Below are 24,480 nucleotides of genomic sequence, written 5' to 3' on the forward strand. Positions count from 1 at the left end.
GGAGCACTGGAGACCTAACTGTATGCTAGAGTCAACTAACTCTTTCAATCATGCTGCTTTTAACAAATGCCCCAAATAGATTTTAGCTAAGAGACCTATAGCCTCCTGATGGTCTCATTCCACAATGTTTAGAGCAAAATTGGAGAACAAACATTGGTAACATTAATCAACAAGAACAAGGGAGGAAGAATATAAGTCAGTCAGGATATCAAGCATTCGAGCATAGATTTTTCATGTATAAACAGTGAACCTCACATTCATGAGAAATATGAACAATTGGGGAATAAAATATCCACATTACCAATATTATAGAGTGGGAACATCGGGTGGACTATCCTTTAGCCTCAGCCTACTTCTTGTCCATGTGTACAAGCCAGGGTTGCCAAGTTTTTAGGAACTCACTCCTTTTGTTATTCTCCCACCCCGCCAATTCCGCCATTCGACATGGAAGGTTCATTTTATCATACCACATGGTCAAAGTGGGGGGGGGATCTACTTCCCTCCATTTAATGGGGATAAGAAGCTTTGCAGCTGTAATCATGTGTGGCAAGCGAAGATTTATTCGGCCTAAAGTTTTTCTCGGGGCGCCACAGTAGGACCAGTGGGCCTGTGAGTTTAATTTGGGTGCGGCATACCTTGTTAATAGCTGTTTCGACTTCATGCCAGAAATGTCTCGGTAGGGCAAGTCCACCAGATGTGCGAGATGTTTCCCACTCCAGAAGAGCCTCTCCAACACTCATTGGAAGGAATCAAATTAATTCTGTAAAAGTCCGGTGTTCGATAAGAATCTTGACCAAATTCTCTTGGACTCTTACACATCTAGAGAATCCATGGGAATGTGAAAGTATAAATGCCTTATCTGAGTCGTCAATTGTGATATTCAGTTCTCTCTCCCATTCCCTCAAATATGCTGGGGTCTGCTGGTCCCTCTCAACTAGTAGTTGTCTATAGATTAAAGCGAACCTTTCACCTCATTTTCACTTTATAAACTAGCAACAGTACCTTATAGATTATCTTGAGTGTGTTGTTATCCATGTTAGTGCCGCTTTCCTGGGCTCTTTATACTTCAAAAAATCGTCTTATAAACTTCACATTCGGTGCTCCAACAGTCATGCAACCAGTCAAGGGGGTAGCCCTTCCATCTCCTCTGGCCGTACGGCCCCTGCCCTAACCCCTCCTCTATGCTCCTTAACTGACAGCCGGCTCAGTCGCCGGGACGGCGCTTCCGAAACCTGCGCACGCGCCGTCCTCCTGATTCGCCGCGCGATCCCGTCTTTCTTGCTGACAAAAGCGCGATCATGTAAGAGAATTGTCAGCAAGAAAGACGGGATCGCGCTACCCCCGTTGACTGGTTGCATGACTGTTGGAGCACCGAATGTGAAGTTTATAAGACGATTTTTTGAAGTATAAAGAGCCCAGGAAAGCGGCACTAACATGGATAACAACACACTCAAGATAATCTATAAGGTACTGTTGCTAGTTTATAAAGTGAAAATGAGGTGAAAGGTTCGCTTTAATGAAAGGCACTTTGGGGGAATAGAAGGGAGAAGGACATAATTCTCCAGCCAGGTTGGATCTGGAAGAGGAAGGTGCGAAGACCTGGAAAATTGAGCACAAGTACTTTCAAAGTCCCATTTCTGGATCATATTTATTTTAACGGCAGGATTCCCAGTAAGGGCAGAATAATCAGTATTCAGGGAAATTCTAGATAGGTCGCCTAATCTGAAATTATGGACAGATCTCCAAACACTGGATCGTTTAATTGGATTAGTAGAGAGTAAATGAGGTAGTAGCGGAAGGGGTATTATGGGTGAAAGACATTTCCCACTCATTGAGTGCCAAGGAAGCGTTACAGTGCATAATGGTACACCTTGTGATCTCCCTTTTAACTTGTTTATTGGGGGCCTTACTACTGTGTCTCCGAAGGTGTTCCTGATTTATTCCCAATGGAGTACTTTCTTGTGAAATATGCAGTGGAAAAGGTTGCGGCCTGGATAGGGCAACCCATCTTTCCAGATGAATAGCCTGAATATATGTAGACAAGTCTGGAAGGGAGATACCGCCTTGTTTTCTTCGTCTCATTAGAAGCGAGAGTCTGGCTCTTACCCGCCCAGAGAAATCTACCCATGAGTGTTTTAATTTTATTCAGAAACCATTTTGGGACGGGGATGGGGAGAGATCTAAACGTGTACATAACCTGAAGAAGAATATACGTCGTCAAAACATTTTTTTCTCCCTAGCCAAGAGAGGTTAGGCATCGAGGTTTTGAAGAGAGTATTTTATTTAATAAGGGAGTATAATTAAGTCTGAAGAGGAGAGCTGGATTAGCTGGCACCATTATTCCTAAATATTTTAAAGCTTCAGTGGGCCATTTGAAGGGGGTCGCAGCCTCTATATGTCTCCTTTTAGCCGTGTCCAATGAAACTCCTAAGGCTTCAGACTTTCCCATATTTATTTTAAAATTGGAAATATTTCCAAAATCTCAAACATGAGGCATAGCTTCTTCAGGGTTCGTTATCAGTAGGTCGTCAGCAAACGCCGCCATCTTATGATGTACGCCATTGATCCTTATTCCTTTATTTTGGGGGACTATCTAAATTTCAAGAGAAGTATCTCTAGGGTCAAGATAGAGGGCGGGGGAAAGGGGGGCACCAGTCTGGTTCCGTTTCTAATCTGAAAGGCGTTCAACAGAGTACCATTAACCAGCACCTTGGCCGAGGGGGCTGAGTACAATGAAAATATTGCGTCAATAGTTTGTGAAGGAAAGCCAAATGCAACCAAGCAGGATTTCATGAAAAGCCAATTGGACTGTCGAACACCTTTTCAGCATCTGTCCTTGAGAGTAAAGTGGAGACCTTCTCTCTCTTTAGTTAGAAATATAGCATGCAGTAATCTACTGATGTTGTGTCGACCCTCCCGCCCCGGAACAAAGCCCACCTGCTCTTGTCCTACCAGGTCTGGGAGCAGTTTTGATATGGACAAAGCTTTTGAGCCAGCACACCACTTCAAATCCGTATTAAGGAGGGATATGGGCCGATAGCTGCTGCAGTCCTCTGGTCCTTCCCTTCTTTATGCAAAATAGTGATATGAGCCAACTGGGCCTGGGAGTGAGGGAAGAGCCCAACATCAGAGTTGCACATATTGGTGAAGTGTGGCAAAAGTACCTCTTTGTATTTTTTTTGTAGTAGGCAATAGGGAACCCGTCAGGACCTGGGCTTTTACCAGAAGGGATGGTATGAAGTGTTTTTTCTATTTCCTGTATTGTGAAAGGTGTTAAAAGGCTAGCCTTCCCTGCTTCTGAGATAGTTGGTATTTTGATAGATTGAAGGAAGGAGTTGATGTGATCTTGTATATATGGGGGGGGGGGGGGCGCGTCTGATTGTTCCTCTAGGTTATAAAGTGAAGTATAGAATTTACAGAACTCCTCTGCTATGGCAGGGGTCGTAGTCAATCTATTACCGTCCTTAGTCTTTACCGCACTAACAAAGGTTTTGTTTCTCTGGGCTTTCAAAAGAGAGGACATTAATTTAGATCCTTTGTCACCATGTGAATAATATTTTAAACCTTAACGCTTGCAGGGCTCTGGCCGACTGAACATTGAGCGTGTCCTTCAGTTAAGAGCGTAAGAGACTCAGGGTATTCTGAGCATCTGACATATTGGACTTGTGCTGTTTTTCTAGAATGGAGATTTGTGACAGGAGGTGTTCTACTTTTTTTTTTTTTTTCTTTTTTTTTCCACCCTAGTACCTAGGCTAATCAACTGTTTTATGAGCTTCCCACAGTATGGTTTTTGAAGTGCCGGGTGTGTCGTTAACTCTGAAATACTCTAAAATCTTATTTTTGATCAAGTCTCTATTAACCACGTCCTCTATTAGCGTAGTGTTAAGTCTCCACGACCAAGCTTTAGGTGGAATGTCTTGGAGCCTTAAACACATACTTACTGGGGCGTGGTCTGATACTGTTATAGAACCTATTGATGTGCTAGTGACAGACATTAGAGCAGTATTAGAAAGAAATAGATAGTCCAACCTTTTATAGGATCTATGGACTTGGGAGAAATAGGTATAATCCCTATCACTCAGATGGAGTATCCTCCAGACATCAGATTTTCCCAAATCAGCTAGTCTAATTTGGGTCCTACGGATCTGTTTCAGAGAAATAGAGGCATGTTTGGTGGTGGAGTCTTTTGAGGGATCCAATGCCAAGTTAAGATCTCCACCCAAGATGAGTTCCTTCAGTAAATGACTTCAGAACATCCAATGTCTGGATCAACCATGTAATCTGCTTAGTGTTAGGGGCATACAAGTTAGCAAGAGTAACAATAGAATTCAGAATTATACCTTTTGAGAAACAATCTTCCTTCGGTATCCACCTTTTTGTCTAGCACCACTAAAGGAATATTGCTGTTGATCCCTATTGAGACCCCTCTAGCTGCTGACGTGTACGTAGCGTGATGCCAGCTATTATAGTGTTTGCTTACCATATTGGGTATGTGTAAATGTCTGAAGTGCGTTTCTTGCAGAAACGCAATGTCAGCTTTCTCCTTCCTGAGCATGTGATATACTTGACTGTTTTTGTGGTATATTCATCCTGTTTACATTCAATGTCACTGCCGTGACTTCAGCCATATGAGAGTTGTTTGAGGTTGAAAGATAGCATTGATATCCATTCCTGAGCTGACTTAAAAACTAATGTCAAAAAAAGAACAAAAATCAATATCAGCCTACCATAAAAGAGGAGGCATATCAAAAACATACACCTATGTATTAGAAAGGCAACATACAAAAGGATGCATGTTGGGGGAGGTGACTTAGTGGTGAGAGCCAAGGTCATATTCTGAGCACCACAACCTCGGCTTGAGCAGAGTGTAACCTGCTAATGCTGGAAAAGCAAATCAAGGGAGTGATAATTTTACACAATTACATCAGTAGATCTATTCCTAGTCCCGCTATCATCTGTTTGGATCGAAGAGGCATTGACCTAGCCATCTACATAAATGGAGGGGGTGAAAAACGTTAACCATTAACTGTGCAAGCATCTATAACCTATGTTAACGCAAATTTCTGTGACCCAGGTTGATGCAAATCTAGACACTGATATTAACATAATTGTCTAGTTATAGTATATTTTATAAGTCCCTTCACTTGACCTGAAAAGCAAAGGGTTAAACAATTTCCACAAGAGTCTCACGTGAAGGACCTCAGTCCGCTGGATCAGCTCTCTTCTTGGGGGGATCTGAACTTCCCCACTCGATTCCATGGAGAAGGGATGGTTAACTTGGGAAGTTCATCAAAATTGGCAACCAAGGTGGAATATCCATCGGCGCGATATCTAATGCCTCCCAGATCTTGTGCAGATCGTATGGGTGTTTCACCAGGATCTGTCTTCCATTGATGGTGGTACTGAGACCGAATGGAAACAGCTATCTCAGTGGGTGCTTCCTAGTTCTTAGTTCTGCTGTTAGCGGACGAAGGGCCCTGCGCTTAGCCAGGGTGCTAGCAGCTAAGTCCTGGAATAGTAGGATCTTGCTGTTGTCAAGCAGGACTTCTTCTTTATCTCTCGCTGCTCTCAGGACGTCTGCAGTGTCCCAGATAAGTAAGGCACAAATGGTGTCCCTGGGAGGATCACCTGCTGGAGGTTTCGGCCTCAACGCTCTATGTGCCCTTTCTATCGTGATGGTTACCGCGCGGTCTGGTCCCAGCAGCATACACGGCGGACCGCTTCCATCAGCTCGTCAGGGGAAACCGATTCGGGTATGCCTCTCAGCCTCACATTCTTCCTTCTTCCCCAATTTTCTTGGTCTTCAAGATACAGATAAGCGTTATTAACCTGCGAGCGAAGCACTTGCATTTGCGATTGTATGCCTTTGCTGTGCTGGATAATAGAAGTTTGTGACTCTTCCAAGGCCCCCACTCTGTGCCCCATGTGTTTCACCTCTGATTTTATGCTGCCATTCCTTCATGACTGGCGATGGTGCTTGTGCCAGTGTGTGCTTTAGGAAGGATCTGGTGATGGGCATCGGGTCTTCCCGTTCTTGTGGTTCAGAGTGAGCGCATGAACTCGTGCCGTCAGTCTTCATGCGCCACATCACTGTAGTCTGCAGGCGCCATTTTGCTGCGCTCGGCCATTAAAGACAACTTCTTCTGGAAAAACTTATTCATGTCTCCCTGAGATTTCTTGACCCTAGGGGTGGCCTCCGAGTCTCTACCTCTTTCTTTACTAAGTTTGCCCATGATTCGGCAAGTATAAACGCTGTTTTAGCTGAGAAGCCGGGTGGTGTGGTGAGGAGCTATTAGTTCAAGCGTCCTGCACCATGCTCCATTGGCTCCGCCCCCTCTCCAAATGTAAAAAGACCCAACGTTCAGAAGATCCTGTGTATATGTATGTGTGTATATATATATATATATATATATATATATATATATATATATAAATTTTTTTTTTTTTTTTTTTTTTTAGCAGGAGCTTGACTTAGGATTGAGAGCGGCCTCTAGACTTCGTCCAACTATTACGTCGCAAGTTCCCTCCTGGGATCTAAACATCATACTCTCAGGGCTAATGCTACCCTCATTTGAGCCTATAGCAGACTAGGGCAAAAAAAGCGCTATCTCTCAAAGAACCCTATCTGCGTATCTTGGACGACAGGATTATTCTGATTAGATCCAGGGTTCCTCCCTAAAGTTGTGTCCAACTTCCATCGCAGCCAAGATATCATCCTACCTTCCTTCTGTCAAAACCCCTCAAATAACAAGTTAATCTTCCACTCCTTAGATGTCAGATGCTCTGTATTAAATTACATTGACGCTACCAAGAGCTTCAGGAAGTCCGACAATCTGTTAGTCCTGTTTGCAGGGAAGAACAAAGGCCAGAAATTTTCTAAATCCTCTCTGGCCAGATGGATCAGGAACACTATCTCTCTATGCTATGAGATTCAGAATCTCCCATGTCCCGAGGACCCATTCAACAAGGGCCATGTCATCCCCTCAAGCTGAAAGGGCTGGAGCTTCCCTTGATGACATATGTAAAGCTGCCACATGGGCCAGTGTCCATATATTTGTAAAGCATTACAGACTCTACTTTTACAGAGCTTCTGATCTGATCTGTCGTGATGATGCTATGGAAAACCAGAAATATGCGCATACTACCAGGTACGTACGCCTGCTCACGTAGTATTCTTACATACATTTCATCCCCCCCCCCCCTGTTTAGAGTACTGGCAACAGTGTCACAGGCTCCACAGTTAGGTATTTACCCCTTCTTGACATTGCCATCGGCTAGTGGTCCCGCGAGGCCAACACCCATCGGGCCACACGTGAGCTAGTCGCCTCGCATGTCGCATAGAGAGGGCCTCACCTGTCACGTCCCTTCCCCTGTTTTCTGTGTTAGTCACCGAGAGGCCTACAATTCTGCCACTTACGACGGTGGCCTCGAATCCCCTTGCACCAACGCATAGATAGAGCCTCTCAAGGCACTTGGCAACTAGCAGGGCCTCACCTGTCACCAAACAAGTTTAATTGTTTCGCCATTTGGGCTTAGCTAGCCTGCCAGTACAAACTCTGTGGTCTTCATACACTAATTAAATTGTTTTATTTTAGTATGTCTCAAGAAGAGGTAGAGGATTTTCTCCCTACCTAGCACCACGGCTAGAGCAATTTCTCCTACACGAGGAGGAGAGGTAACCAGTCTAGCATCAATCAGATCCTGGACGATCCCTCGTAATAACTACTGAATTGAGGAGATGGCAAATCCCCTACGCCGCTACAGCAAGGAAAGCGGAGCTTTTCAAACTACTACGTACTTCAACTGACAACATGGATGCTGGGGAAGGGCCCAGCCACTCCAACCCGGTGACATACATTCCATGTTATCATCACTCATGGCGTCCATGAGCAAGGTCAACTCCAGGCTGGAGAGGCTTGAGTCGGTCACCACGGCCCTTACCCTAGCCGGGCCACCCGCTGCGGCTTCACCAGCATCGGCCAACTTGCTATTAGTTGCTCCAGCCATCACCTATGAGGACCAGGAAGTTAACCCTGCTCATATGATCCCTGAGCACCTTAAGAGATATCCTGGAAGGTAAAGACGTCAACCTGGCTTCTCTGCTGATTGCCTCCCAGGATATCGTTGAAAATAAGACTTATGCCTATGATGATGTGTCCGTTGTCAGATCTAGGACGCCCGCCTAAACAGGAAACTGACTATCCCAGAGTTTGTCCTAGCATTTGGTATTTACCGGGATGTCATCTGTGCGGTCTATCCCAATAGACGAGAGGAGTTTGATCTTTATATGCACAAGCTGGTAGACCTGGGCAACAAATATGGTGGGATCAGCCTTTTATGACTACCATAGGTATTTTTCTGCAAAAGTGTCTGGGCCTTCTCCCAGTATGGTACAAGATCCAACTGGGTAGGATCGATACTGTCATTTTTTTGCAGACACTTTGCAGGTCTAAACACCGGCTTGTGCATACTGCTCCTCTACGTGCATACGACAAATTTTTGTCCCACCACGGCGGACGAACATGCTTCCACGCAAGGAGTTAGTTCCTCTGTTTTCAGAGAAATTGACCAGAGACAAACTGGGACGCCCGATCAAGTTTCTGGGCAAGTCCCAGATATGTAATAATTTCAATGTCTGGTCTTGTAATTATAGTGGTTGTAGATTATTGCATATCTGTTTAAAATGTTTCAGGGCACATGCCAAAACCATGTTTCCGAATAAAATGTACCCTAAGCCATACCTAACGTCTAACATTTCAGCATTTACAGCATTTGTCACATCACCCATCTAGACACTTGGTATATTTTCTTATCTCTTGTATAACAGAAGGCTTCCACACGGGTATTGTACACATACCATCCGGGATTCTGGAATGCCCTAATCTACAGTCTGCACAGCACAACCCTACAGCTGTTGACACTCAGGAAGTTGCTGAGGGTTTCCTATTGGGGCCTTTTGAGTCTCCTCCATTCAGCGAATGGTGCACTAACCTCATTGGTATTGTCACAGGGAAATCTTCCCTTAAACAGAGACTCATTAATGACCTGTCTGCACCACTCATCGGCTAATCCCAGTCTCAATTCCCTCATACCCTCCGAAGAATTCTCCCTGCAATACACGACCATAGATCACGCCATTACAGCTATCATACAGGCAGGGGTCGGAGCATGGCTTAGTAAGACCGATATTACTCACACCTTTAAATTGCTTCCAATTCACCCTAGCCTATGGCACCTACATGGCATCAAGTGGTCCGGGAACTACTATTTTCTCCCGCTTAACTTTTGGGTCCAAAAATAGCCCTGCTATTTTCGACACATTTGCCAAGGCATTGTGCTGGTTACTATTGAACATAGCCAGATGCCCTACTGTAATACACTACCTGGACGATTTCTTACTGGTCGAGGAGAACACTTCCCATCCCAGTAGCCTCACAGCTACCATCAATCTATTTGAGCAACTAGGTGTCCCAGTCTCCCCAAAGAAGACCGAGGGCCAGACACAATCATCAACATTCCTGGGTATTCAATTAGACTCAATCACGATGCAAGCAATCCTGCCACACGACAAGATAGGGAACATTCTTACCTACATCAACCACTACCTCCAGCTCGGTACTTGCAACCATAAAGAGCTACAGTCCCTGCTGGGTTCTCTAAATTTTGTCATGCGTATCATACCTCAAGGCCGCTCCTTCAAATCACAACTCCTGTATCTATTCCACTCTTCCTACACGACACACACAGGTTGTCCTTGGATACCCAAGCTATGGCAGACTTGCGCATGTGGAAGAAATTTTTAACCACTTGAATGGTGAAAAGTATGTTTCCTCCCTCAATTGACTGACTCATCACCTACGATTTGGTCAGATGCGTCATCTACCACAGGTTTTGCAGCAATTTTTGGGAATGAATGGCTTTGGGGCAGCTGGCCTACAGCAGTTCAGGATGTGAAGGGTTTTTCCACTACCTCAGGTCTCTTCGAGATCTATCCCATCGTGCAGCTTCCGTGGGTCATTTATGGGCAGACTTGTCAGTATGTTGCTACTCAGATAACCAGGCAACCTGTCACATCATCCACAAAGGTCGTTCCAAATCCCTTACGATCATGAGATTTCTGAGGAAACTCACTTGGTTGGCTGCTTGTCATTTCTTCCTGCATTGTTTCAATGTTCCAGGTAAATGTAACACAGCTGCTGACAGTTTGTCTCGTTTTAAATTCCAGGCATTCCATCAAGCACTCCCATCAGCCGTGCTCACAGCCACGCCAACTCCAACTTTCCAGCAACTACTAATGGACTAGACGCTATTCTGCATCATAGCAGAGCACTGTCCCATTTGGCACGGTCTAAAAATACGCACAAAACATATGACAGGGCCTTTACCTTATTCAAGAGATTCCTTTTGGAACATGACATCATGCAACCATTTGTCATGACATCATTGTTGGGTTTTGCTTCTTTTTGCCACCTTAAACTTAAGATGTCATACAACACAATTAAACTTTATTTAACAGGCATTCAACATCATATGCTAACCCTACAACCAAACACAAGTTTCATGGCCTCTCACCAGATTAAGACTATCCTCAGGGGCATTCAGAGATCTGAACCCACACGTACATCACAGAGGCTACCTATAGACAACAATATTTTCAAAGCATTGTCTAACCCGCTTGATTTAAAACCTTTCGACATCACGCATGATGTCATCAAGGCAGCTATCTACATAGCTTTCTATGGATTTCTATAGCCTAGAGAATTCACTACGACCAACACCACACAATCTACTCCTATTCTCCTCTGTTCCCACTTAACAAAACACATGGATCATTACATCCTGACTCTGCCTCATTCCAAGACCAGTCAGCAGGCACCAGTAGAAGTAGCATACTATCCTACGCACAATAGGTGGTGCCCCGTCAAGATTCTCGATGCATCATAACTCATTAACCATCACAACCATTATTCATTTTACGAGGTTCGGTACTCACCACTAACGACCTTCATGACCTACGTCAGGTCTTTACTCGCTCATCTGGGCCTCAACCCAGCTAACTACTTGGTCACTCCTTCCACATAGGAGCAGCCTCCAGTGTTAACATTCCAATTCATGTTATTAAAGCACTGGGGCGCTGGAAATCATTCGCTTACTTACGCTACATACCAAACCCAGTACAAGAATTAAGAAATGCATTCAAAGACCTGTCTGGTTGATATATGTATTGTATTGGTTGTTTGTAAATTTTGATTTATTTAATTTTTGCCCTTTTCTTTCTCAGGCCTACCTCATTGTCGGTTCCAGCACACCACAACCGACTTGCCATTTTATACCATCCTACGTTCATTATGGTATTTTACTATCATGAGCCCCTAACACACATACACACATACACATACATCACACACATACACATACACATACACATACACATACATCACACACATACACATACATCACACACACATCACACACATACACATACACATACATCACACACACATACACATACATCACACACACATACACATACATCACACACATACACATACATCACACACATACACATACATCACACACATACACATACATCACACACATACACATACATCACACACATACACATACATCACACACATACACATACATCACACACATACACATACATCACACACATACACATACATCACACACATACACATACACATACATCACACACATACACATACATCACACACATACATCACACACATACATCACACACGGCTTTATATATTAGATAGCGATGTATACACCATCTCAATATCTATATTTAAACCAAAAAGTCCTGCAGTTTTCACACTGACCACTAAGCCTAATAGGCAATAATTCTTTGTCTGTACAGATTACCTTACTGCAGTTACCTGCTTATCAGTCATTCTAATCCTGCCTGTAATGATATCGGCTCTGCTTATAGAGAAGGCAGGATCCATAATTCACAATGTGCAATTGGTCAGAGCTTATCTATTCTTTCTTGTACAATGACCCTGCACAGAGCATGTCTAGAAAACTCACTGAGGTCCCCTCCTGACCATTGTGTCTAACGTGGCAGCCGAAAGCAGTCTTCTAAATGCTGCAAACCAACTCTGCAAGATGGCTGCCCCCATAATCCTATTCAGAAATAGAATAAACCATTAATATAATAAAAATGGATTAGAAAAAAGGATGTATTAGGCTACTTTCACACCTGCACTTTCCCTTTCCTCTATTGCGATCCATCATAGGATCTCAATAGCGGAGGAAAACACTTCAGTTTTGTCCCTATTCATTGTCATTGGAGACACAACTGAATGAAACAGAATGCATTCAGCTCCATTTAGTTGAGTCTCTATTGCGGCCAGAAAAGAGCTGCAAGCAGCACTTTTCTGTCCGGCATGGGGTGCAGATGATGGGCCCTGATAGTGTTCCTTTTTTGCTATGAATTCTTTATGGGTTTTTGCAAAGTTTTCCTAAGTCTCAGGGCTTCCCAGTAAGTTAGAAATGTTATATATTCTTTGAATGTTTCCAATTTCCGCTGCCTTAACCTGCAGTGCATGCGTGTGTCTGAATATCTTGCCAGTGCTAGCAAGAGATTCAGACTCTAGCATGTGCTGCAGGTTCTAACACCAGGCTATATACTTAATAGAGAATACTGTGACTAGCAAATTTCTAAATCTCTTCATTTAAAAATAAAAAATGAATCTGCCTGCATCCACTGGGGAAAAAAAAGCTGTATAGTCATGACCACTAGAGGTCTCATTTAAACATAATTTGCAGTACACCGCCTGTCGGGCTAGATCTGTGTCTAGTAACAGACAATAGGTGGTTCACATGAAATAGGGATGTGGTCAGAGCCAGCTGAATTTATGAGCCTGATAGAACTGTTTCTACACTGCTTCAGAGCAAAGAGATCCTGTGTGTAAGTGGATCACTCCTAGAAGAAAACAAAACATAATGGGAAGTGAAATCGCTGCATACAGTACTGGCAGATTCCAGAGAGGGAGACTTAACCCCCCCCCACCACCACCGCTCTTGTGAGAGAAATGTATCTAGCTGTGGAAGAGGGAATAATATAATATGGCCGGCTGAGGAAGACATTAGGGAAAAACAAACAAAACTGGTTCAGTTATGGTTCTAAATGAAGCGGGGCCATTATACAAACTTTCTTTGAAAACTCATCTACACTTTAAAATTTGAACAAATGACCAATCCATTTGTAGTGATCTGTGGCCTAGACTGGGCTTTCATTGAGATTCAGCGTGATTGCCTTTTTGTAGCTACAAAAAGTCGATCAACCTCCTTACAGATATGCCATTGGTTTGCAATCTCTCTGGCCATTTTTGTGCATGGCAACATTATTATAATTGCGATTCTAACACAAACATTATTTTTATTTTTTCCCTATCCTTACAGATAAGCTAAAGAAAAGTAGTCTTGGATGCAGCCGCTGAAGCTAGGAAAACCATACTTGGGCCTTTTTTTCCAACCTTTAATTTGGCAACAATTTTCGGAAAGCTCTCCTCGACTTGTTGCCTGAAAACGCACATGAAATTGGAACCGGAAGATTCTTTGTTGCTCTCACACGTCTATCAGATGGAGAAGCCATACTGGCTTCTGAAATACAACTCAAAAGAAGAAGTCATTGAGGTATAATATGTTGTAAAAGTCCTGTAAAACATTATTTATTTAATTTTTTTCTAGAAATCTAGCATAGGAGAGAGAACTCCACCAAATGCAGAATGTAATTTTGCTTGTTTTTTAATTCTAGTAAAGCAATACATGTTACAACAGCTTTTTTTCTTAGTGAACTTGTTCTTACTTAAATACCCCTTCATCCTCTATCCATATCTATAACTGTTAGATTGGAAGTCTGGGGGGGACCAATCCTTGTAAATACAGTGGACTGATAAACACATGCTGTATTTTCATATGCTCTATTAACCAAACAGGCATGCTTGCTATTTTGGAAGTCCCAAAGAAATTAATAGAGAACACACTGCTTTTTCACTTGAGATCCCTGTTCTGGAGATGGTTGTGAGTCCTAACTCTGGACCCACTCCTATCTGACTTTGGCAATCTTCGCAATATGCCTTCAAAGTCTGAGATGAGTAGAACCCTTTAAGATGATTCATGTACTTGCCTGATTATCCAAGAGGCACCAGGATAGACTTCCTTCGGCTCTAAGGTATCGGGTTCTCCATAAAAACGAAGCAGCATCATGTGCTTGATTGCCTGTTAACCTCTCTCCTGGCATGACTGTTTTAGTAAATGCCTCCTATTCTTTAGGTAATCTTTCAGGATCATCTTTTCTAAGAACTCTCCCATTCTGTTATTCTTACTAGAAATTTATTAATAAACTAAGAACTGGGTGTTACCACTTGAGCGTATATCCCTGCAATAGTCAATAGACAGGGTTGCTTGTGAACTAAATATGAAGAGCAGTAGAGTTGAGCGGACACCTGGATGTTCTGGTTCAGCCAAACTTCACAAAAAAGTACGAGTTCGGGATCCAAACTTGAACCCAAACCCCATTGAAGTCAATGGGGACCTGAACTTTAGAGCACTAAAATGGCTGTAAAAATGTCATGGAAAGGGCTAGAGGGCTGCAAATGGCATCGAAATGTGGTTAAGAGCATGCCAAGTGCTCTGCAAACAAACGTGGATAGGGAAATGACTTTAAATAACATAAAATACATACAAATAAAAAATAATACTTGATCTAGGAGGACTAGGTCCATATGGAGTAGGAGGTTGAGGAGGCGGTGGAAGTGGAGGAGGAGGTATCCTACACTGCTTTTTTGGTTTTAAATTTATTTTTTTAAATTAGGGTACACCCCAAAACATTGTGAAATATAACCTGTTATAACCCCCTCCAGTCGTTCTAAACGCACGTTCAGACAATACACTGGCGGCTGCGTCTGTCTGTCTGTAATGACGCCTCCTGCCGTGCTAAATACACGTTCAGAGAGTACACTGGCGGCAGGGCAGGCAGCACCTCCAAGGCATAAAGGGCAAGCTCAGGCCATGTGTCCAATTTGGAGACCCAGAAGTTGAAGGGGGCAGATCTATCATTCAGTACGTGTAGGCGTGTGCACACATACTGCTCCACCATGTCGCACGTCCCAGTGATGTCCACGATCCAATTGGATATCTTCTCTATCAACTTTCGATGTTCTTTTCTGAGCCTACCATTTTGATCACGGTTATCGGCGAATCAGGGTTCCACGCCGGAGAGGGAGAGCGAAAAAGGGAGGTCAATGGCTGCAATGGGATGAAGCGGAAATGTGGGACAAGTTATTAAAGCAGAAGGATCGAATGAAAGGGCCAATTAAAGACTAATTTTAGAAATTTAATTCTCTGTCACCTATGCAGAGCAGGGGTTGTTCATTGCCAGAAATGGGTTAATGTCACCCACCAATGGAACAGATTATTTTTAAAAATTTCGGTCCGTCCCCTATGCAGAGCAGGGGTTTATTCACAGCAAAAATTGTAAAATGTCAACACAAGAATGTAACAGAAAAAATATGAAAATTTATTATTTTTTTTTTTTTTACCTGTCTACTAGGTAGAGCAGTGGTATATCAACACCCAAAAATTGGTGAATTTTCACCTGTAAATGTAACAGACAAATTAGCAAATGACCTATAATAAATGCATACAAATAAAAATATAAAAAACTTTATTTTGAGGTGGTGGTTTATATGGTGTAGGAGTTGAGGAGGCGGTGGACGTAGCGGTGTAGGTGGTAAGCAGCGGTGGAGGAGGACGAAGTATCCAACACTGGTTTTTGGTTTTAATTTTTCCCCCCTCGCCAATGACTGCACCCTTGGATAGCGTCCGCCCCTCCTCAGGACAGGAAACACAACCACTTTAAAGGAGGTACCAACCTCCCTCACGCCTGTTCTGTTTCCTGTCCTAAGGGAACAGAGTTTGGATTCACAACCACGTCAAGGAGAGCTGCGGGCGCCCCATGTGAGTACTTATGAGGAGGGCCTACCTGGCGGTGTAAGTTTTCTCAGGAAGCCGCTGCAGAGCCTGGCTCTGACTCTATTCTTCCCCCCCCCCGACCCTTCTCTGCCGGGAGGTTATTACAAGTCTACTGGATCGCAGACCTCTGTGTCCGCATGTTTTGCTGCCGGCGTCTGACGTCCCTTTCAGGTTTCGGCAGCAGGAGGAAGCACAAATGCTGTAGACCGGAATGGGGGGGGGGGAGCCGTTGCGTGCCCAGCAGAGTTTAAGTTCAGCCAGCTCACACTGCTAGCTGGAGAAAAGCTAGCAGTATCTGTCTCCATTTTTTTGCTGACTTAAGAGTGGATCTATGGAGCAGATGCAGTGCGCAAACCCACTGAAACCACCAAGAATCTACCGTGGTAGGGTAGGAGGGGTGAATACCCCAGAATCTCTATAGCTAAGTTTTCTTATAAGCTATTTTTATATTTAGTTTCCAAGGAGAGTAGAATGTTTCAGGTCTAAGGACAAAGGTTTTTCCCCCACCTGAGCTAACTTTCTTACAAATGGCACACCCCTATTTGTCAAGTCTGCGTAGGCAAGCTGCTAGAGGATGAGGCCCCATCTCTTATGACAAGCCTAAAGCAGATGCACAGGATGAGTTAAGGATTCGGTGAGGGAGTCTGTTAATAACCTTCCTGGAGAATCACCCCAGCAACCTCTGCACCCACTTCTATTCACCCCTGCAGCGACCAGAACTATTGTCAGGATTAGAGGGAGAAAGACAATCGGATGAATCCTTTCATGATCATGTAGCGGAAAGCCACTTTTTCAGTCGAAAATATTAGCTGCTTACTCAGTAGTTAGAGCCACCATGGGTTGGATGATTGTAAAGAGCCACAGTCTGTTAGAGACTCCATGTTTGAAGGTCTGGGCCCTAGAAAGATTAAGGGTTTTGATGTCCATGAAAATATTGCCGCTGTTATCAAAAGAGTGGAGTAGACCAGATAGAAAATGTTTATTCCCTCTGCCTTAAAACTAGATGATGTTTCAGCCTATTGGACAGAGCCCCAAAATTGGATGCCCCATTGCTAAAAATTTCAGAAAATCAGCCCTTCCCTTTTGAGGACTCTTGGTTCCCTGAAAGATCCCATGGATAGAAGGGAAAAAATGTATTTGAAAAAGTGCTTGAGGCTACGGCGGTGCCTTTTAGACCTGCCATTGCGGCCACCTCTATTGCAAGATCCATGAAAATTTGGATGAAAGAATTAGAAGATCATATTCAGGAGGGAACCCCTAGAGATGAGTTGCTTTCCTCCTTTCCAACCATATTTAATGCCATTGATTTCCTTGCGGATGCTTCTGCTGACTCTTTAAAATCTCTGCTAGGCTTCCGCCCTTTCTAATTCGGCTCGTAGAGCCATCTGGTTAAAGTACTGGAAAGGTGACTCGTCCTCCAAAGCAAAATTATGTGCAATACCTTGTCAGGGAGAGTTCTTATTTGGGCCTATCTTGGATAACCTGCTGGAGAAGGCTTCAGACAAGAAGGGCTTCCCGTCAACTAACCAGCAGTCTCATAAGAGACCTTTCCGCCCTCAGCCAAATAGAAATGGTTATATAAGGCGAGATGTATACAGGCAGATTTCAAGCAATACTAGAAGATCCAAGGATTATCATTTTTTTTCCAGCACAGAGGCCTCAAAAAAGCAGCGCCAATGACGCCAGAGCCCTGGAAGGAGGTCTGCTTTGGAAGAAAATATCAAACAGCCCTTGGATAATCTCCATCCTGTCGGAGGGCTACAAAATAAATTTTCTGAGAATGCCACCAGAAAGATTCGTTATAACAGACTATCGATCCTGTCCCCAAAACAAGCGGCCTTGTTTTCAGAGGTATCTTCCCTATTAGAAAATAATGTTAGAAGTCCCAGTGCAGGAAAGATCAAAGGGGTTTTACTCAATACCCATTTTATTTATTTTTTGTAAAAAAGCCAAATGGTACCTACCAAACGATAATAAACTTAAAACTTCTAAACGGGTATCTAGTGTACGAGAAATTTTGCATGGAAACAATCAGATCTGTGATATTAAATCTGTTTCCAGACTGTTTTATGGCATACCTGGATCTCAGGGATGCATACTATCACGTCCCCATACATCCCGATCATCAGAAATACTCAAGAGTAGCTGTTCAGTTAAAGGACAAAATCCTTCATATACAATTTCAGGCTCTTCCCTTCGGGTTGTCTCAAGCCCCCAGAATATTCACAAAGATTGTGGCAGAAATGACGGCACATCTGAGAGAGAGAGATCTGGTCATTATCCCATATCTAGACTACTTTCTCCTTTTCTCTCAGACATCAAATCAGCTAGAACAGCAGATTTCATGGTTCAGGGAGGTATTGGACAGGTTAGGTTGGGACCTGAACATGGAGAAGTCCAGCCTAGTGCTGAGTCAGGTGTGCACCTTTTTGGGGATGTCCCTAGACTCCAGAACGCAGAAGTGTTTTTTTTTTTTTTTTTTTCTTCCCCTTTAAAAAGCTTGGCTCATCAGATCCCAGGTTCAGTGGCTTTCCTCTCGCCAGTCAGTGTCTCTGAGGGAGGCCATGTCAGTCTTAGGTCTCATGATTGCGGCTATTCCCGGAGTGGAGTGGGTTCAATTCCACTAGAGGCCTCTCCAACAACAAATTCTGGAAATGTGGGACAAAAATCCTTTGTCCCTAGATGCAGTTGTTCATTTATCACCCCAGACGCTCTCCTCGCTGGAGTGGTGGATGAACCTATTAAACCTTCAGGGAGGTGTTCCATTGCAGAGACAAAATTTCTTATTCCTGACCACTGATGCAAGCTCTTTCGGTTGGGGGGCTCACATAGAATCTCTCCTCCTGCAGGGTCAGTGGAATCGGGAGATCCAGGACTAATCTCACAATTTCTTGGAATTAAACAATATCTTAATGGCCCTGAGTGAGAGTCTTCAGCTAGTAAAAGGCAGAAATGTTCAGGTTTACTCAGACAGCATGACTGCGGTGGCATACATCAACAGGCAGGGAGGTACAAGATCCCCGAGTCTTATGTCTCAGTCAAAAAATGTTGTCTGGCAGAAAATTATCTTATCAATTTCTGCAGTTCATTTAAAAGGAAAAGAGAATGTGACAGCAGACTGCCTAAGCCGCCATCAGATTCGCCAGGGAGAATGGTCTTTAAATCTGCAGATATTCAACAAGATGGTTGCATTATGGGGTCTCCCAATCATTTTATCTCTTTGCCACAGAGACAGCAAAGGGGTAAAGGAAATTCTTCTCTTTCCAGAGGAGCGTCCGTCTGCTGTGGATGCCCTAGCTCAATCTTGGAGAGAGGGACTTCTTTACGCTTTTCCCCCATTGAAGTTACTGCCGAGAGTACTGAGGAAGATAAGAGATGAGACTGCCTCTGTGATCATAATGGCTCCCTTTTTGGCCATGGAGGGTTTGGTTTTCTTGGCTACGCAGGATGTCAGTGTCTTCCCCTTGGGTCCTACCAGTCTTCCAGGGACTTCTTACTCGGGGTCCTATCCTTCATCCAGAGGTGGAGAATCTGCATTTGACTGCCTGGCTATTGAAAGGCAGATTTTGAGGAAGGGGCTATCAGAGGAGGTAGTAAATACTCTTTTAGCAAGCTGTAAGACGTTCACATCCAAAATCTACTTACGGGTTTGGAAAGCCTTCTGTGCATTCGCAAATGGACCCGTCAATGTATTTGAAGCTCCTGACTTGCCTTTAGTTTTCGAATTTCTACAAGCAGGATGGAGAAAGAAGCTTAGACCTAGTACTCTAAAGGTACACATTTCAGCCTTGAGTGCTCTATTTGAGTTCAGGCTGGCTGAGCATCCCTGGATAAAAATATTTATCACAGCGATCTGTAAATTAGCCCCAGTACAAAAGGTTAAAGTTCCTCTATGGGATCTAAATCTAGTTCTGTCGCCCTTACGTCAGAACACTTTTAGCCCATTAAAGAGATCTCCATAAAGGTCTTAACATTGAAGTTGGCCTTTTTACTGGCCATTACATCAGCTAGGAGAGTAGGTGAGATCTCAGCCGTCTCTACAGAAAAGCCATATTCAAACATTTTGGAAGATCGGGAGAGTATTTCACTGGATCCTTCCTTCCTAAAGTGTTTTTCTTCCTTTCGCTCTCAGGATATCATCTTACCTTCCTTTTGTGCCTCTCCAAAAAATAAAAAAGAATCAGAATTCCACTGTTTTAGATGTCAGGAGATGTTTATTAGGCTACTTTCACACTACCGTTCAGAGTGGGTCCGTCTGATGTCTGCCCAGACGGATCCGCTCATATAATGCAGACTTGGGATCCGTTCAGAACGGATCCGTCTGCATTATATTGTAGAAAAAATTCTAAGTGTGAAAGTAGCTTCAGACGGATCCGTCCAGACTTTACATTGAAAGTCAATGGGGGGACGGATCCGTTTGAAAATTGAGCCATACTGTGTCAACTTCAAACGGATCCGTCCCCATTGACTTACATTGTAAGTCTGGATGGATCCGCTTGCCTCCGCACGGCCAGGTGGACGCCTGAACGCTGCCAGACTGATGCATTCTGAGCGGATCCGCGTCCACTCAGAATGCATTAGGGCAGTACGGATGCATTCAGGGCCGCTTGTGAGCCCCTTCAAACGGAGCTCACAAGCGGAGCCCCGAACGCTAGTGGTAAAGTAGCCTTACAGTGCTTGGAGATCTTCCTCTAAGCTCCTCATTTCTTTTCAAGGCAAGAAAAAGGGTTTGGCTGCTTCCTCAAACTATAGCCAGATGGATAAGACAGGCTATTCTTTTAGCTTATTCCTCCAAGGGGGTTTCCCTGCTGACTGGATTTGGTGCCCACTCTACCAGAGCGGTCTCTACGTCCTGGGCAGAGAGAGCCTCTGCCTCCATTGACCAAATTTGGAGGGCTGCCACCTGAAGTTCTCCTCACATGTTTTTCAGCATTACAGGCTTCAGTTCCTTCTCAGGAGGATCTAGTATTTGGACGTAAAGTCCATCAGGCCGTTGTCCCTCCCTAATCTGATCTCTCTTATAGATCCAAGGGTGCTGTCATAGGCTAGGTGGGAAATATGTGATTACACTTACCGGTAATCTTTTTTTCCTTGAGCCTATGACAGCACCCGTGTAATCATACATATATTTCTTATTGGTATGAGATGTTTCTTTAGTTCTTGAAATAGTACTAGTGTGAGGGAGGTTGGTACCTCCTTTTTAAAGTGGTTGTGTTTCCTGTCCTGAGGAGGAGGCGGACGCTATCTACGGGTGCTGTCATAGGCTCAAGGAAAAAAGATTACCGGTAAGTGTATGTGTAATAAATATAGTCGCGCACTCCTGATTAGCCTCTCTGCCCCATAGGCTGATTTTAATTTTCAGTCTAAAGCTGTAGCCTGCTCTCACTACATTCATTGGAAGCTGTCTAGCACCAGGAACGGTATAGAGTGGGCTCAGCATGCATGTTGTACCTGCCATCCCTTGTAATGGAGGCCATTTTGGCACAAATGGAAAAAGGCAGAGTGGATCCAACATGCATGTGGGTCCAACAAGCCCTGAATTTTATGGCGGTCATTATGGCGCATAACAGGTAGTATTTAGTGTTGGGACCCGTCTAACAGAGATCGCCTTGACGTTCGGCAGACTGGTTTAGATGGTTTTGTACAAAATGCATTGTCCAAGCATCTCGCTTTTATAAATAAGCGTAGTATTAGCACCATAATTTTTGTAAGCATTGTTGTACTTTGTCTGATTTGCAGAGTGCTGCTGCATTGTCTTTTTTTTTTTTTCCTCTAGGTCTTTGCCATGGCAGCGTGCACCTGCGCACTGGGAGGTGCTGACCCCCTTTTTTTGCATATATGTATGTGTGTGTATATGTGTGTATGATATATATATATATATATATATCTCTATCTCTGGTCCATAACATTGACACAATTCTAACATTTGTGGCTCTATACTCCACCACAATGGATTTGAAATGAAACAAACTAGATGTGCTTTAACTGCAGACTGTCAGCTTTAATTTGAGTGTATTTACATCCAAATCAGGTGAACGGTGTAGGAATTACAACAGTTTGCATATATGCCTCCCACTTGTTAAGGAACCAAAAGTAATGGGACAGAATAATAATCATAAATCAAACTTTCACTTTTTAATACTTGGTTGCAAATCCTTTGCAGTCAATTACAGCCTGAAGTCTGGAACGCATAGACATCACCAGACGCTGGGTTTCATCCCTGGTGATGCTCTGCCAGGCCTCTACTGCAACTGTCTTCAGTTCCTGCTTGTTCTTGGGGCATTTTCCCTTCAGTTTTGTCTTCAGCAAGTGAAATACATGCTCAATCGGATTCAGGTCAAGTGATTGACTTGGCCATTGCATAACATTCCACTTCTTTACCTTAAACTCTTTGGTTGCTTTGGCAGTATGCTTTGGGTCATTGTGCATCTGCACTATGAAGCGCCGTCCAATGAGTTCTGAAGCATTTGGCTGAATATGAGCAGATAATATTGCCCGAAATACTTCAGAATTCATCCTGCTGCTTTTGTCAGCAGTCACATCATCAATAAATACAAGAGAACCAGTTCCATTGGCAGCCATACATGCCCACGCCATGACACTACCACCACCATGCTTCACTGATGAGGTGGTATGCTTAGGATCATGAGCAGTTCCTTTCCTCTCCATACTCTTCTCTTCCCATCACTCTGGTACAAGTTGATCTTGGTCTCATCTGTCCATAGAATGTTGTTCCAGAACTGTGAAGGCTTTTTAGATGTCGTTTGGCAAACTCTAATCTGGCCTTCCTGTTTTTGAGGCTCACCAATGGTTTACATCTTGTGGTGAACCCTCTGTATTCACTCTGGTGAAGTCTTCTCTTGATTGTTGACTTTGACACACAAACGCCTACCTCCTGGAGGGTGTTCTTGATCTGGCCAACTGTTGCGAAAGGTGTTTTCTTCACCAGGGAAAATTCTTCGGTCACCTCCACCGTTGTTCTCCATGGTCTTCCAGGTCTTTTGGTGTTGCTTAGCTCACCGATGCGTTCCTTCTTTTTAAGAATGTTCCAAACAGTTGTTTTGGCCACGCCTAATGTTTTTGCCATCTCAGATTTTTTTTTTTTTTGCCTAATAATGGCTTGCTTCACTGATGGTGACAGCTCTTTGGATCTCATCTTGAGAGTTGACAGCAACAGATTCCAAATGCAAATAGCACACTTGAAATGAACTCTGGACCTTTTATCTGCTCATTGTAATTGGTATAATGAGGGAATAACACAGACCTGGCCATGGAACAGCTGAGAAGCCAATTGTCCCATTACTTTTGGTCACTTTGCATATGTGCCTCACAATTGTTAACTGTTGTAATTCCTACACCGGTCACCTGATTTGGATGTAAATACCCTCAAATTAAAGCTGACTGTCTGCAGTTAAAGCCCATCTTGTTCTTTTCAAATCCATTCTGGTGGTGTATAGAGCCAAAAATGTTACAATTGTGTTGATGTCCCAATATTTATGGACGTGTGTATATGTATGTGTATATATATATATATATATACACAATTTTATTAGATGGACCGATACCGGACATTTGCATGAGTACATGTACTCGTGCAAATGTCCCCGATACCACTGCCGATACTTGTGCGCCGCTTCTAAATGTGTCTGTCCGTCCGCGGCCTGCCCCTGCATCTCGCACAGCAAATACAGCTTCTTCTTGCTCCCAGTCTCCGCCCCTCGCCATGATTACCAGCGACCGCCACCGTCCCCGGCTCCTCCCCCCATGTTCCCGATGACTCCACACAGACATCTGATCTCCGAATAGGAGCAAGCCAGCCGCGGGAAATGCCTCTCCAGAGTCCAAACACCCTCCGGCCTCCTCAGAGTTCGCCTGCCAGTAGTTTTAAGTTATAGGAACTGACCCTAGTAAGAGAATAAAGCTTAGTTAGAAGATTATAACCAGCCCAAGTGGTCACAGACAGAAAGAAATAAAGGTGTTGTGTCTGTCTTCTATGGCCCTGGTCCTTCCCTTCCTGCCTGCAAGCTGCACATTGATCTCTAAAAGCAGGCATTAGGGCAAGAAGAAATATACATTACTGTATGATGGCCACAAGACTATTATACTGAGGAGGGAGGGGCTTCAAAAATTGTTGTCATGACTCCTTGCAGTAGCGTCTCTTTGTGGCCCTCATACAGTATAACGTCTCCTTGTAGCTGCCCCCATACAGTATAATGTCTCCTTGGAATGTTTATAGTTCTGTTTTTGGGCCTTTTGGTTGGTCAGAGTGTGTGTGTGTGTTTTTTATTCTTAAAATTGGTATCGGTAATTTGGTATCGGTGAGTACTTAAAAGTATCGGTACTCATACTCACTCTTAAAAAAATAGTATCGGGACATATATATATATATATATATATATATATATATATATATATATATTATATCTCTCTATCAGTCGTGGCCAAAAGTTTTGAGAATGACACAAATATTAGTTT

General features: G+C 43.6%; 1 protein-coding gene across 1 annotated transcript in view; it reads left to right on the forward strand.

Moving 5' to 3' along the window:
• The window catches only part of LOC120995057 (omega-hydroxyceramide transacylase-like), a 95,590-nt gene that overhangs the window by 25,897 nt on the left and 45,213 nt on the right, over window positions 1–24,480 (forward strand). Inside the window, exon 2 of the mRNA XM_040424030.1 lies at window positions 13,432–13,665. Within this exon, the coding sequence (XP_040279964.1) occupies window positions 13,564–13,665 (102 nt within the window). The 5' untranslated portion in view covers window positions 13,432–13,563. The remainder of the gene's footprint in view (window positions 1–13,431; window positions 13,666–24,480) is intronic.

Source organism: Bufo bufo, chromosome 3, assembly GCF_905171765.1.
Source record: "Bufo bufo chromosome 3, aBufBuf1.1, whole genome shotgun sequence".
NCBI classification, from domain to species: domain Eukaryota; kingdom Metazoa; phylum Chordata; class Amphibia; order Anura; family Bufonidae; genus Bufo; species Bufo bufo.